We start from the raw sequence: 16,539 nt of genomic DNA on the forward strand, positions 1-16,539 counted from the left end.
GAATCTCTGTAAAGGAATGTAACAGGCTGAATTCAGAATCTCTGTAAAGGAAAGTAACAGGCTGAATTCAGTATTTTCTGAATCTCTGTAAAGGAATGTAACAGGCTGAATTCAGCATTTTCTGAATCTCTGTAAAGGAATGTAACAGGCTGAATTCAGCATTTTCAGAATCTCTGTAAAGGAATGTAACAGGCTGAATTCAGAATCTCTGTAAAGGAATGTAACAGGTTGAATTCAGCATTTTCAGAATCTCTGTAAAGGAATGTAACAGGCTGAATTCAGAATCTCTGTAAAGGAATGTAACAGGCTGAATTCAGAATCTCTGTAAAGGAATGTAACAGGCTGAATTCAGCATTTTTAGAATCTCTGTAAAGGAATGTAACAGGATGAATTCAGCATCTTCTGAATCTCTGTAAAGGAATGTAACAGGCTGAATTCAGCATCTTCAGAATCTCTGTAAAGGAATGTAACAGGCTGAATTCAGCATCTTCAGAATCTCTGTAAAGGAATGTAACAGGCTGAATTCAGCATCTTCAGAATCTCTGTAAAGGAATGTAACAGGCTGAATTCAGCATTTTCTGAATCTCTGTAAAGGAATGTAACAGGCTGAATTCAGCATTTTCTGAATCTCTGTAAAGGAATGTAACAGGCTGAATTCAGCATTTTCAGAATCTCTGTAAAGGAATGTAAAAGGTTGAATTCAGCATTTTCTGAATCTCTGTAAAGGAATGTAACAGGATGAATTCAGCATTTTCTGAATCTCTGTAAAGGAATGTAACAGGCTGAATTCAGAATCTCTGTAAAGGAAAGTAACAGGCTGAATTCAGTATTTTCTGAATCTCTGTAAAGGAATGTAACAGGCTGAATTCAGCATTTTCTGAATCTCTGTAAAGGAATGTAACAGGCTGAATTCAGCATTTTCAGAATCTCTGTAAAGGAATGTAACAGGCTGAATTCAGAATCTCTGTAAAGGAATGTAACAGGCTGAATTCAGTATTTTCAGAATCTCTGTAAAGGAATGTAACAGGCTGAATTCAGAATCTCTGTAAAGGAATGTAACAGGCTGAATTCAGCATTTTCAGAATCTCTGTAAAGGAATGTAACAGGCTGAATTCAGAATCTCTGTAAAGGAATGTAACAGGCTGAATTCAGTATTTTCAGAATCTTTGTAAAGGAATGTAACAGGCTGAATTCAGCATTTTCAGAATCTCTGTAAAGGAATGTAACAGGCTGAATTCAGTATTTTCAGAATCTTTGTAAAGGAATGTAACAGGCTGAATTCAGTATTTTCAGAATCTTTGTAAAGGAATGTAACAGGCTGAATTCAGAATCTCTGTTAAGGAATGTAACAGGCTAAATTCAGAATCTCTGTAAAGAAATGTAACAGGCTGAATTCAGAATCTCTGTAAAGAAATGTAACAGGTTGAATTCAGAATCTCTGTAAAGAAATGTAACAGGTTGAATTCAGTATTTTCAGAATCTCTGTAAAGGAATGTAACAGGCTGAATTCAGCATTTTCACAATCTCTGCATTAGGCCCAAAACACACCCGGTTTGGGTCTGGGTCTGGGTCTGGGTCTGGCGAGTGTGGCAAAGATGTCTGGTGTATTTTGACGTCTGGGTCTGGAGCTGTTACATGTTTTCAATATATATTAATGCGTTCAAATTTTTAGATAAATTTACTTCTATAAACATCAACAATAAGTATGAGAACATTCTTGTTGGTTATTAAGAAAAATGAATGAGTAAGGTTCGAACGTTGTGCAGCTGCCAGTCTGGTAGTGTAAAAATATAGCACACATTCTATGTTTCTATGTCGTCTGTTGCCAGATCTGTAGTGTTTTGTCACATTCGATTCAGTGCATTTCATTTTGGACTGGTACCATACTCACCAGACCCAGACCCAGTGTATTTTGAGCCTTACGCTACAAAACATCAGACATTATGGATATGATACTTATTTAAAACAAAAAGTTGAAACATCTATACCATAGCTAAATAAAGGTAATTTTTCAGTCTTTCAGATCAAATCAATTAGCTCATATTACACACAGTCCTCTCTAGCCCTCCATTACAACATATCAATAAGGGGTGGGCTCAGGGAGACTTGACCTAAAATGCAATCTGTTTGTGAAAAATATTTAATGCAATAAAAAAGAAGAAAAAAAAGAGCTGAAGAATCACATCCCTATATATGTACCTACGTTATTATTAGTGTGTACAACTCACTGTGAGACTTTTATCTGCTGCTGTAAACCGTGTAAGACAGCGTTGATGTTATGAAGATCTCCGACCAGACTGTGAATGGCCTGACTTGTCTCCCGCGACTCCTCAGACTGGGGGAGGTTCAAGAAGCTGAACGGAGGGAGGTGGCCACTCTTCAACCATTCCTGGTTGTGCACGCTCCGGCATCCTTCACGGAATCCTGCACATAAAGAATGAAATTAAAACAAGTATTTAGAGAAAGGAGGAAGGAATTATAGGATATTAAACGAGCTTCCATTTCATATCATGTTCAGGTCCGGAGTGAAATAATGTTCAGTTCTCACAAGCTTTAGCGAGTGACAACGAAAATTACTTCACGAGGAACATAAACATGATACAAAATGGTAGCGAGTTTAATATCCTATTTATTACTCCTAATCAATCTTAATTTATACCACTCAACTTGTTTGGTTGATGTTCCTTTAATGTTTTATTGCACCGATCGATGATGTCACGAAGCGTTACATCCCACTTGGTGTTCTAGTGGGACGTATCACTCTTATATGTACCAAGATATTTTTAACCATATGGGTAATAATGTGTTTTATTTAATGACGCACCGAGCACATTTTAATTACGGTTATATGATGTCGGACTACACAGATAACGAGTGAGAAAATCCGCTATCGCCATGCAATGAGCATTCTATGAGTACTGCTAAAGCAATACATGTTCCCTACCTGGCCGAAACTAATTTTTATAAACCTAAATTCAAGGGTATTAACTCTGTGAAAAAATGGGTAAATCGCCATGAATGTTAACTTGATCTGTAACAGTATGTGATAAAGATATATACAACATTTTATCTCAATATCTTCAAGCACGGCAAAAAAAAGTCAGTCAGGAAAATAAATTTTCATATCTCCTCTAAGTTCAAGGGCCATAACTCTGTCAAAAATGGGTAAATTGGTACTTGGTACACCTCAGATTAAATTGATGGAGTTTAGTGTTTTACAGGAAACTTTAGTACTACAAAAAGTCTACAATAATTAATTAAACTAATTAGATTAATTAGGTTTTTTTCCCACTAACCTGGAGGGTTTTCACAGATGAAACAAATGTAGTTTGTAGGCACCGAGTCCTTGTCGAGGTTAAGGCATTGAGCATGTTGCCAGCACAGACAGATGTCACACTGAAAACAAAACAACCAACAAACATTAGATTAAAGAGATATCAACACAGGTCTTCTTCATCCACCCTGTCCTTGACCCCCCAGTCCATCTGCACAGACAACTGATGACTTCATTGTTTGACCTACATAAACTATCTGACTAACCTGTATCATGAGTCCGTCCGTCTCGTAAAATCCGCACACACAGTTGACAACCTCGTTCCCATCTTCCTCATCCTCGGTTTCGGCGACCGACCCCTCCGTGACGTTGGAGTCCACGCTGCTGCGGCTGTGTTTAGCATGCTCCTCCTTCACGGCGCTGACCTTCTGATCCCTGGAGACGGTAACCGTAGCGTCGCTGCTAGATCGTGACTTCTTGTCGTGGGTCACACTCGCTGGGACCACGGAGCCCGGAAACGTGTCCGGTAACTCCTCTTTGATTTGTGGGAATGTAAGTGGTGATATTTCTGGGCCAAATAAAAATAAAAATAATAAAATAAAATAAAACAGCATGTTGTTTCGTCCAAAAAAAAGAGTTTGTTTTGTTTAACAAGACCAATGTAATTCTGACATGAAGTCTTAGAGAGGAAATCCGCTACCTTTTCCCCAACTAATAGCAAGGAATCTTTTATATGCACTATCCCACAAACAGGATAGTACATACCACAGCCTTTGATTTACAATACAAGTTAAAATTTGTTTTGTTTAATGACATCACTAGAGCACACCGATTTATTAATTATTGGCTACTGGATGTTAAACATTTGTTAATTGTGATGTTGTCTTCGTAGAAAACCTGCTACATTTTTCCAGTAGCCACAAGGGATCTTGTATAAGCACCATCCTGCAGACAGGACAGCACACACCACAGCCTTTGATATACCAGTTGTGAGGCACTGGTTGAGATGGGAAAAAAAACCCTAATCAGCAAATGGGTCTATTGAGTAGGGCCTGTGCCCGGACTCTCGTCTTGCTAGACTTGGCGCATTCTCCTTAGTACCTGAGTACCTGTGGAAACCCTACTACTGTGGGGGTTCGACTCTTGAACCTAAATAAGCCATCTACTAATTGAGCTAGATCCCATTCCCAAGAGACAACAAACATAGCACAGTTTCTTAAATCGGGAATTTAACGGGTTACTGTCTTAAGATGGTTAGAATGGCCAATGCAGCAAGGCTCTGTCGTGCTGCATTCGCCATTCGACCTGAGCAGGATAAAGCCGATATCTTAAGACAGTAACCAGTTATTTCTTTTATCCTGAAATCCTACGGGAATAGTCAGAAAATCATTATTTATTCCATTTTTTTGTGTACGTAAATAGAGTATCGTCAACCTAGCAAGGCTTTTGCTGTATGACATCATACAAGATACATGACGTCATTCTTTGTAAGACACTAGCTACATTCTGTAACATTTAAAAAGCGTTTCTAAGCTCTAATTCATAAATAAATATACAAGTTTTGTATTGTTATCGCAAAACTAAAAGTTATTTGCATTTACTGTACTTAAACAAATGATTTAAAGAGTATGTTTATTGAAAATCTAGTCTGAAACACTTGTGTCGAGTCGGGCTTTTGTCACGTGACCTACATTTTTGGTCAGTGACCGAAAATATAGAGATTCATCTGGTCATCATAACTTGCCAATGTATACAGTGGTTGTAGAATAAAAACAAATAGACAGTTACCATGTGGTGTTTGTGTTTCTTTGGGTGAAGCAAAATGAACGGGACTTTCCGTAGAAAATGGAAGTCCGTCTGCGGAGATATGTCGTCTCTTTGCCGGGGATACAGAAGGCGACGGATCGTTTGGTGTTGACGTTCCCTTACCTCCGGACAACATAGACTGTTCCGAATCAGTGGAGCCTGAAATTATACACAATTATGTAAATAAAAAAGAAAAAAGTTTGTTATGTTTAATGACGCCACTAGAGCACATTGATTAATGAATCATCGGCTATAGGAAGAAGTTTGTTTTGTTTAATGACACCACTAGAGCACATTGATTAATAGAACATCGGCTACTGGATGTCAAACATTTGGTAATTCTGGCGTATAATCACAGATAGGAAAACATTTTGTTTTGTTTAACGACATCACTAGAGCACATTGATTAATAATCATTTCAAACATTTGGTAATTCTGACTCGTAGTCATCAGACGAAACCCACACCATTTTTCCATTAGCAGCAATATGCACTTTCCCACAGACAGAAAAGCACATACCACTGCCGTTGACCAGTTGTAGTGTATTGGTTGGAAATAGAAAAAAACCCCATCAGTTGAATAGGTCCACCGAGGTGGTTCAATCCAGCGATGCAAGCATTCAACTGAGCTAAATCCCGCCTTTTATGTAAATCAATTCCACAACCATTAAGAACCACTATCAACAAGAAGGAACTTTCTTCTTCTTTTTTTTCAAATTCTTTTGCGACAATATTAATTAATTTAAAAATGTTTTAATTTGTTTTTTAACTCTCTCAAACAAAAGAGGAAATGTAGTCCTTTGAACTTTTTTGTGAAAACGATAGTTTTGTTTGCAAGTCACTTACACATGTCAAGTTTTTTGCATATAAAAATTGGCACATCATTTACATTGTTGTGATGGGTTATGCAAAAAAAAAAAAAAAAACCCCCCCACCCAAAAACCGAAATAGGTTACCTCATCTTGGTTTTGCATAACCCATAAATAGTTTACGCCAATTTTTAATTCTCAGGCACCTGAAAAACTATTCTATGCTTATTTTCTCAAATCCAACAACAAAATCACAATTTTAAAATTATTTTTGAAGCTTGAGAATTGAATTTTAAATCTTGTACTTTTTTTTGGAATTAAATTTATAAAAAAAATTTATAGCTCACAGATGCTTATGGTTTTCCTGCGCTTGGCTCGTGGAGCTGTGCCGTGAATGGCCTTGCTGTCGTCAAGGTGATAGTACTTGATGTGTGACTCCAACAACTTCTCCTTCCGGAAGCTTTTTGTGCATCCTTCGTGCGTACACTTGAACAAATTGTGATCCTCTTCTATCTTGAACGCTTTAGAGGCAACCGCACTGGGGGCAAATGCCACACCTACGAACAAGAAAGGAAATGTTTTATTTAACAACGCACTCAACACATTTTATTTACTTTTATATGGCATCAAACATATGGTTAAGGACCACATAGAGAGAAAACCCGCTGTCCACGTTTTGTTTTCTCGTACAAAATTGCACTGATGTTCGTGCGCACTTGTGCAACTGCAAAGCAATTTCAGCAATCCATGTTTTCATTTACTTCCAGATTTCGTTTCTCATACCAATGTTCGCGCGCACCGATACAATTTCAGAACGTCCGCGTTAAAAGTAGTAGTAACAGGAATTAAATTCTAACTTTCATATAGTTGTGGTAACCTGTAAATGGGTTACCAGTCACAATGCTTATCTCGATGCCTCTGTGAGTTGGAGAATGTTACAAAGGGAGATAACTGGCATTACCTTCAGCGTGACACTTCGATGAGCCTGCACTGCCGGGAGTCACTACAGGTGAAGGACACGAGGACTTTGCTGATGCAGTGGGAAGTGAAATGGCACGCTTTTTTGTGCGTGATATACCTAAAAAAAGAAGAAGACATTACAAAATTAAAAATAACGCCATAAACATTTAACACAGAGACAAAGAATTTTTTTTTGGGACGGGACATTACGAACATGGATGACAATGAGATGAATGGTGAAGCTGTAGTATTTCCATTTCGGTTATGGGACTATTTGACAGGGACATGCTCCACGCTTACTGTCAGTCCAGCTATCTTGTATCACCAGAGTCCAGGATACACAGAACCTGCAATCATCCCCAATGTGGAAGGAAATGTTTTATTTAACGACGCACTCAACACATTTTCGGTTATATGGTGTCAGACACATGGTTAAGGACCACACAGATATTGAGGGAGGGAACCCGCTGTCGCCACTTCATGGGCTACTCTTTTTGATTAGCAGCAAGGGATCTTTTATATGCACCATCCCACAGACAGGATAGTACATACCACAGCCTTTGTTACACCAGGTGTGTCCCCAATGTGGAGTCATACACTTGGGAGACACACCCATAATTGCACCGTGAAGAGGGTGAAACTTGGTGTATGAAATCCCCCATAAAAAACACACCAAAAACACTATATACACCTAGTTTACCAAACACTATATATACCTAGTTTACCAAACATATATATACCTAGTTTACCAAACATATATATACCTAGTTTACCAAACACTATATGTACCTAGTTTACCAAACATATATATACCTAGTTTACCAAACACTATATGTACCTAGTTTACCAAACACTATATGTACCTAGTTTACCCAACACTATATGTACCTAGTTTACCCAACACTATATGTACCTAGTTTACCAAACACTATATGTACCTAGTTTACCCAACACTATATGTACCTAGTTTACCCAACACTATATGTACCTAGTTTACCCAACACTATATGTACCTAGTTTACCCAACACTATATGTACCTAGTTTACCCAACACTATATGTACCTAGTTTACCAAACAATATATATATATATATATATATATATATATATATATATATATATATATATATACATTGTATATATATACATAGTTTACCAAACACTATATATACATAGTTTACCAAAGACTGCAACTGATGTGCATTTACTGTCAAGAATGTTTGATGATTATGCAACAAAATTTATTTGTGGATCTGTAATGCTTAACTATACCTTTCCTGTTGAGTATGTGTTTGATTGACGACTGTATGACAGCTTTACCAGTATCAGCTTCTTTGCTTGCTGCAGACAGCGACTTCCTGGAAATTCTTCGACGTTTCTGAAAATTAAAAATATACTAAATACAGTCGAACTTGTATATAACAACCACTCAAGGGACCAACAGAAAGTGGCCGTTATAGACAGGTGGCTTTTTATATAGAGGTCCCAAGATATTCAATCGAAACCCTAACATATTTCGCTATAAAATTTCATTATTAACTGTTGTAACAATTTGATTTTCTTTGTTAATACCCCCAAGAAAAGAAAAACAACACAAAATAATAAAAGTACATGTATTGGGATTACATTGCGAACCGCAAACAAAACAATTTTGATACATAAGGTTGCGATTTACCAAAGCATACCAGCTATCTAAATTCATTAATATTTGCCGCTTGGTGCAAACTGCTTGTGAACAACAATCATGCCCAGTTGACGGTAGGGACTACTCGGGCACCTTGGTTATAATTGCCTTTGATAATACTGCAACAATCAGATACTGTAATACATTCTGCTTTCATAGGCTACAGCCATTAAGAAGTCGCCTTGTTATTGAGTAACGATTCGAGCTGAACTAGCAAATGCAAAGTATACAACCACCGGAACCGAACAGCTGTTGACATTTACTAAATTAACAAAAGGATTAAAATAATGCTTAGCATTAGTAAACGTATATTTGTTTACGACAATAACATCATATGATAACATCAAAATAAGTTTGTTCTTTGTTGAGTCGAATCAAATCTCTAAACTTTCCGGTCACATGACACAGCAATGGCGGCACTGCAGAAAACAATGGGATTTACTGGGAACTAAATTGCTGTACAATCATATATGGTGGGAAGAATATGATTTTTTTTTTCAAATAATGTTTTAGCCGGTAATGCAGATTCAGACCTTATTTTTGCTGAAAAATAGTGGTCAGTGGCCGCGTTGGACAGGTGACCATTCTATAGGGGTCAAATAAAGAAAGAAATGTGTTGGGGGGTTTCAGGGTAGCCGTTATGGGCAGGTGGCCATTATATAGAGGTGCCCGTTAGACCAAGTTCGACTGTAATAATAAAAAAAATCATCAGGTGTAATTTAATTTGACACATTTCCATCAATGGCCGGCCCCAAACCAAATTCTCTACCTACCCGTACCAGCTAATTTGTGATCTTTCCTGATAAACCTCCATGGAAATGGGGGGCACGACATAGCCTAGTGGCCAAAGCGTTCACTTGACGCGCGGTCGATCTGGGATTAATCTCCATCAGTGGGCTCATTTGGACTATTTCTCGTTCCAGCCAGTGCACCACGACTGGTATATCAAAGGTCGTGGTATGTACTACCCTGTCTGTGGGATGGTGGATATAAAAGATCCCTTGCTGCTAATCGGAAAGAGTAGCACATGAAGTGGTGACAGCGGGTTTCCTCTCTCAATATCTTTGTGGTCCTTAACCATATGTCTGACGCCATATAACCATAAATAAAATGTGTTAAAACTACATCAGGGTGAGATCCGGTACTAGGATGTGAACTCGAAACCTACTGACTTTAATTTAAGTCCAGTGGTTTAACCCCCACGCTACCAAGGACGGTCCCACAACATTTTCATGGCTTTTAATACACAGTGAAATCCCTCTAAACTGGACACCCTAGGAACCAAGTAAAATGTCCAGATTTTAGAGGTATCCCGTTTACAGAGGTTAAGTTTTTTTACTAATTTTAAAAAACAGGCAGAGATTTTAAGCCATTCCATTGGTTGTTGGGATGTTCAGACCAGGCTGCTAACACAGTGATTAAGCCATCGGACTAACAGGCTGGTAGGTACTGGGTTCGCAGCCCGGTACCGGCTCCCACCTAGAGTGAGTTTTAACCACTCAGTGGGTAAGTGTAAGACCACTACACTCTCTTCTTTCTCAGTAACCAACTAACAACTAACCCACTATCCTGGACAGACAGCCCAGATAGCTGAGTTGTTTGCCCAGGACAGCGTGCTTGAACCTTAATTGGATATAAGCACGAAAATCAGTTAAAATGAATGAATGCTAACACAGGTTGAAAATGCCATTGTGTGAGGTCAGGCTAAGAAAGAAAAGAAAAAGAAAGAAATATTTTATTTAACAAGACACTCAACACATTTTATTTATGGTTATATGGCATCTGACACATGGTTAAGGACCACACAGATATAGAGAGATGAAACCTGTAGTCGCCACTTCATGGGCTACTCTTTTCGATTAGCAGCAAGGGTTCTTTTATATGCACCATCCCCCAGACAGGGTAGTACATACCACGGCCTTTGATATACCAGTCGTGGTGCACTGGCTGGAACGAGAAATAGCCCAATGGGTCCACCGATGGGAATTGATCCCAGACTGGCCGTGCATCGAGTGAGCACTTTACCACAGGGCTACGTTCCGCCCCCACAAGAAAAAAAGAAATAAATGCTCACCTTTGGAAATACTTTTTGCTGAACTTTTCTCCGCTGCTCGGCTTTCTTCATCTCGTTGAGGACGCGTTTCCGACCAGACGACCGGTGTGAAGCCAGAGTTTTGGTCATCGCGAGCTTCCGTCTCTTTAACATCTTCAACGACGTGGGTCGCCGTTTAACGTCTCTCATTTTTGATTTTGGAGATGCCAATGGAACTGTGAATTCAAGAAATTGTCACCATCGGTTTGAATAACAGTATATACTCAAAAATAAAAATGGAAAAAAACGTGAGGGTTTTCTCTTTTATGGATACATTACCTGTCCTCAAACAAGTGCACTCCCCCCCTACTACGGCTAGTAGTCTGGTCCGAACATTCCAACAGCGAAGAGAAAAAGAAGGAAGTTACAGTCACGTGACCAGAACTACTGAGGAGTATGCAGTAGAAGAATTTAGGCTATCCCATTGGCTTTTGGGATGTTCTGAGCAGACTACTAGACGAAGGGGGGAGTGCACTTGTTTGAGGACAGGTAATGTTGAAAAGAAATATGGTTCTGTTGCACTAGAAGAATGACTCAGAGATGTGAAAACAATCTTTAAAAAGTTGAACACTCTTTATAGAAAGAACTAACTGTTCATTTATAACGTACAGCAGACGTCGATGTGAACAAACTGTGACATATAGTTAACCTGACAATCAGGTGTCTGTGACGTGTAAGTCAACTACAAGTGCAACAGCTGTAAATAACTTTTAGTCGAAAAAGCAGTTATAGTCGAAAAAGATGTTAAAATTTGCTTTAAATCTGGTTTAAATACATTTTAAAACAACTCGTGAGATAAATGGTATCTAAAGGCCACTCATATATTATTCTCTATATAAAAAACTTGTAAGATAAATGGTATCTAACGGCCACTCATGTATTATTCTCTATATAAACAACTTGTAAGATAAATGGTATCTAATGGCCACTCATGTATTATTCTCTATATAAACAACTCGTTGTGAGATAAATGGTATCTAACGGCCACTCATGTATTATTCTCTATATCAACAACTCGTTGTAAGATATATGGTATCTAACGGCCACTCATGTATTATTCTCTATATAAACAACTCGTTGTAAGATAAATGGTATCTAATGGCCACTCATGTATTATTCTCTATATAAACAACTCGTTGTAAGATATATGGTATCTAACGGCCACTCATGTATTATTCTCTATATAAACAACTCGTTGTAAGATAAATGGTATCTAACGGCCACTCATGTATTATTCTCTATATAAACAACTCGTTGTAAGATAAATGGTATCTAATGGGCCACTCATGTATTATTCTCTATATAAACAACTTGTAAGATAAATGGTATTTAATGGCCACTCATGTATTATTCTCTATATAAACAACTCGTTGTAAGATAAATGGTATCTAACGGCCACTCATGCATTATTCTCTATATAAACAACTCATTGTAAGATAAATGGTATCTAACGGCCGCTCATGTATTATTCTCTATATAAACAACTTGTAAGATAAATGGTATCTAACAGCCACTCATGTATTATTCTCTATATAAACAACTCGTTGTAAGATAAATGGTATCTAACGGCCACTCATGCATTATTCTCTATATAAACAACTCATTGTGAGATAAATGGTATCTAACAGCCACTCATGTATTATTCTCTATATAAACAACTCGTTGTAAGATAAATGGTATCTAACGGCCACTCATGCATTATTCTCTATATAAACAACTTGTAAGATAAATGGTATCTAACGGCCACTCATGCATTATTCTCTATATAAACAACTTGTGAGATAATGGTATCTAACGGCCACTCATGCATTATTATCTGTTTACATGTGTTCCCTTATTTCTTTCCATCAGTATATTATTTTCCAGTATTCGCCAATACTATAACTGCTGCTATGGAAACCACTAACCCGTTTCTTCCTTGCCATCACGACTGCTCGATCTTGAGCGGATTTCAGGTTTGTGATGTTTCCCTGATTTAAAAAAACAAAAACAAAATAGAAGGAAGGAAGAAGTGTTTTATTTACGACACACATTTTAATTACGGTTAGATGGGGTTAGATATAGAGTTAACGATCACAGGGATAATTAATGAGAGAGGAAACTCACAGCCACTACAACATAGGCTACATTGTTCAATTAGCAGCAAGGCAGGGACCTCATTCACTCAACTCTTGCAACTTTGCGATATCGCAGTGCAATGCTAAAAGACTTGCAAAGAGGATGATTTGTTGTCTAGCAGAGCCTAAGAGACCGTTGTGAATTAGGCCCCAGGATTCTATAAATACCATGGCCGTTGCTACATCAGTTCTCCCCTTTTGGTATAATATCAAAATTACCCCCTTAAATGTCTCTCCCTCGGATCAAACCTCTGGCCATGCAAGGGGTAGGACCCGAGGGAGACATGGCTGAAACCTAGTGGATATAGGCATGTAAAACAAGTTTCAAGTTCAAGTACATCAGTTGTGGAGCACTGGCTGGAGAAATTTAGCCAAAGGTTCTACTGACAGCGATCGATCTTAAACTGATCGTGCATCAGGAGAGCACTGGTTTCCCACTGTCTTCCACACCTCATGCTAAACTGTTATATCAGTAATGGAAGAAGGGGAAATAATCAACTGGTTTACTGATGGGGAGTCTATCATGCACCTCATGCAAAAACGTCTGTCTCTGAGATACATAGAGAATACTAAACGAGTTCCCATGTGAGACCGATTATATTACGAGTGTGTTTTTAATTGTACATCACAAGCAGAAGCGAGTGATGTCCTATTAAAAACACACGAGAGGTAATATAAATGGTCTCACACGGGAACGAGTATAGTATTTGATTTATTACACCGTACATCAATGAACACATAATGACTTACATAATAACTAAACAAGACATTATGAAAGTGCACAGATTAAAGACTGGGGAAAAATGATGTCATGTTGTGGTCACTTTCATTTATCTAATTTTCCATGAAACTTTGCATTCCTATGTCACACATCTATCAATGAAGTTTACACAAACCAAATTATGTCAACTATATGTTTTTGTTAAATTATTGTCATATATATTTGGTTAAATTATGCTGCTAACATTAATTAAAAAAACATGACAGCAAGTATTTTCCGATATAGAAATATAGGTCCAGGTCGAGTTTGATCCTCGAGTACTCAAGTTCGTGAAGGCCCTATCCTCAATACTAAATACTGAATGCAGTCTAAAAATAGCAAACACTCACTTTCGCCTTCAGTACGACCCCCAGGAGTAAGTTTACGCTCCTGTGAATAAAAACAAAAACCAATTACAAGCATACTGCTAAAGCAATACATGTCCCCTTCCAGGCCGAACAAATTTTTATGTCCATAAATTTCAAGGGTCATAACTCTGTCAAAAATAGTTAAATTCCAAAGAAAAAAAAGAAGAAAAGAAGTTTGTTTTGTTTAACGACACCACTAGAGCACATTGATTTATTAATCATCAGCTATTGGATGTCAAACATATGGTTATTTTGACACAGTCATTGAGGGAAACCCGCTATGTTTTTCAATTAGTAGCATGGGATCTTTTATATGCACCATCCCACAGACAAGATAGCACATACCACGGCCTTCCAAAGTAAGTCAAATTGATCTGTTACTCTACATTATAACGCAATATACAGCAACATTTCAGCTCAATATCGTGAGGCAAGGTGGAAAAACCAAGGTCTGAAAAACTATGTGTGACAGATGATTGGACAGAATGCTTATAAAACTCTAATAACGTTTTGAGACAAACTGCATGCAGGTGACGCATTAGAAGATTTGAGTCAAGACTCTTAAAAGTTTTATAAAAAGAAATGTTTTATTTAATGACGCACTCAACACATTTCATTGACGGTTATATGGCGTCGGACATATGGTTAATGGGACATTCCTCAGTTTGCTGCATTGTATAACTGATATTAATATTGATAAAAGTGTCACCAGTTAACTGATATTAATTGATAAAAGAGTCACCAATTAACTGATATTAATATTGATAAGAGTCACCAATTAACTGATATTAATAGTGATAAAAGAGTCACCAGTTAACTGATATTAATTGATAATAGAGTCAACAGTTAACTGATATTAATATTGATAAAAGAGTGACCAGTTAACTGATATTAATATTGATAAGAGTCACCAGTTAACTGATATTAATATTGATAAGAGTCACCAGTTAACTGATATTAATATTGATAAGAGTCACCAGTTAACTGATATTAATATTGATAAGAGTCACCAGTTAACTGATATTAATAGTGATAAAAGAGTCACCAGTTAACTGATATTAATATTGATAAGAGTCACCAGTTAACTGATATTAATATTGATGAGTCACCAGTTAACTGATATTAATATTGATAAAAGAGTGACCAGTTAACTGATATTAATATTGATAAGAGAGTCACCAGTTAACTAATATTAATATTGATAAGAGAGTCACCAGTTAACTGATATTAATATTGATAAGAGTCACCAGTTAACTGATATTAATATTGATAAGAGTCACCAGTTAACTGATATTAATATTGATAAGAGTCACCAGTTAACTGATATTAATATTGATAAGAGTCACCAGTTAACTGATATTAATAGTGATAAAAGAGTCACCAGTTAACTGATATTAATATTGATAAGAGTCACCAGTTAACTGATATTAATATTGATGAGTCACCAGTTAACTGATATTAATATTGATAAGAGTCACCAGTTAACTGATATTAATATTGATAAAAGTCACCAGTTTCTTGAATTCTGACTTGACGATCTGTTTGTATTCCTGTGGTATCGACCGAACGTTGATTGGCTGGACACTTCGCTTGAAGCCATCATAGAACACAACCTCCAATGAACCTAAAAAATCACGCAAATATTTGAAACATTATTTTAAAACTAAAAAGGTAACATTTTCTTATTTTTCAGGAGGGTCAGACTGATGTTTCTCACCCCAAAATAGTCAAAACAAAAGTGCCACCCAATCACCCAAATCCACTGTTTAACAGAATATACATGTATATAATAATTAATTTGGTTATTTTTTTTTTTAAATTTATTTGTTGGCTGGGCATTTTAAGACACGACTGTCATACGTACAATGTATGTTACTTTTCTTAGTGTAGAGGGGGATGTGACCTAGTGGTGAAGTGTTCACCTGATGCTCGGTCGATCTGGGATCGATCCCCGCCAGTGAGCCAAACAAAACAAACCTTAACTTTATCTTCTCAATGTATTTTTGAATACTATAGGTGCTGTTTTTCAAATTACACCCCTACATCTGTCCCTGTCCTGTTGTATTTGTATACAACAGACTGCCACGTTGTTGTTTTTTTCAACCAGTGTACTACATCTGGACAAAGGCTGTGGTATGTACTGTCCTGTCTGTGAGAAAGTGCATATGAAAGATCCCTTGCTGAATTAGGAAAAATGTAGCGGGTTTCCTCTGATGACTACGAGTCAGAATTTACCAAATGTTTGACATCTAATAGGCAATGATTACTTAATCAATGTGCTCCAGTGATGTCGTTAAACAAAACAAACGTTTTTTAGTTTTTTTTTTTTTTAGCGGGTTTCCTCTGATGACTATGAGTCAGAAATTACCAAACATTTGACATCCAATAGCCGATGATTAATTAATCAATGTGCTCTAGTGGTGTCGTTAAACAAAACAAACTAACTATAGTCCATCCCATCATCTACAAAAATGTGTTTTTGTAAATAATTTCAGTTTGGTTTGACGTAAGAAAAAACAAAAAAAGTGTTTTGGAAATAAAACAAAAATTACAAGAGCTTCTAGAATTTTTTAAAAATCCACTAGCCATAGGATCAGTGATTAAATTTTTTTACTAGCCTCAATTAAAAACTCACTAGCCCTACTTTACTTTAAGTTAATACAATTTTAC

The 16,539-nt window shown here is 37.1% G+C and overlaps 1 protein-coding gene across 1 annotated transcript in view; it reads right to left on the bottom strand.

The window, feature by feature from the left end:
• LOC121377095 (PHD finger protein 20-like protein 1) overlaps positions 1–16,539 on the bottom strand; it is a 30,798-nt gene that overhangs the window by 6,548 nt on the left and 7,711 nt on the right. Inside the window, exons 5-15 of the mRNA XM_041504970.1 lie at positions 15,381–15,493; positions 13,852–13,891; positions 12,532–12,594; positions 10,607–10,800; positions 8,121–8,226; positions 6,850–6,966; positions 6,236–6,445; positions 5,063–5,239; positions 3,541–3,842; positions 3,297–3,396; positions 2,229–2,424 (exon numbers count right to left, since the gene is read on the bottom strand). Of these exons, the coding sequence (XP_041360904.1) occupies positions 2,229–2,424; positions 3,297–3,396; positions 3,541–3,842; positions 5,063–5,239; positions 6,236–6,445; positions 6,850–6,966; positions 8,121–8,226; positions 10,607–10,800; positions 12,532–12,594; positions 13,852–13,891; positions 15,381–15,493 (1,618 nt within the window). The remainder of the gene's footprint in view (positions 1–2,228; positions 2,425–3,296; positions 3,397–3,540; positions 3,843–5,062; positions 5,240–6,235; positions 6,446–6,849; positions 6,967–8,120; positions 8,227–10,606; positions 10,801–12,531; positions 12,595–13,851; positions 13,892–15,380; positions 15,494–16,539) is intronic.

The sequence above is a fragment of the Gigantopelta aegis genome, chromosome 7 (assembly GCF_016097555.1).
Source record: "Gigantopelta aegis isolate Gae_Host chromosome 7, Gae_host_genome, whole genome shotgun sequence".
Taxonomy (NCBI): Eukaryota; Metazoa; Mollusca; class Gastropoda; order Neomphalida; family Peltospiridae; genus Gigantopelta; species Gigantopelta aegis.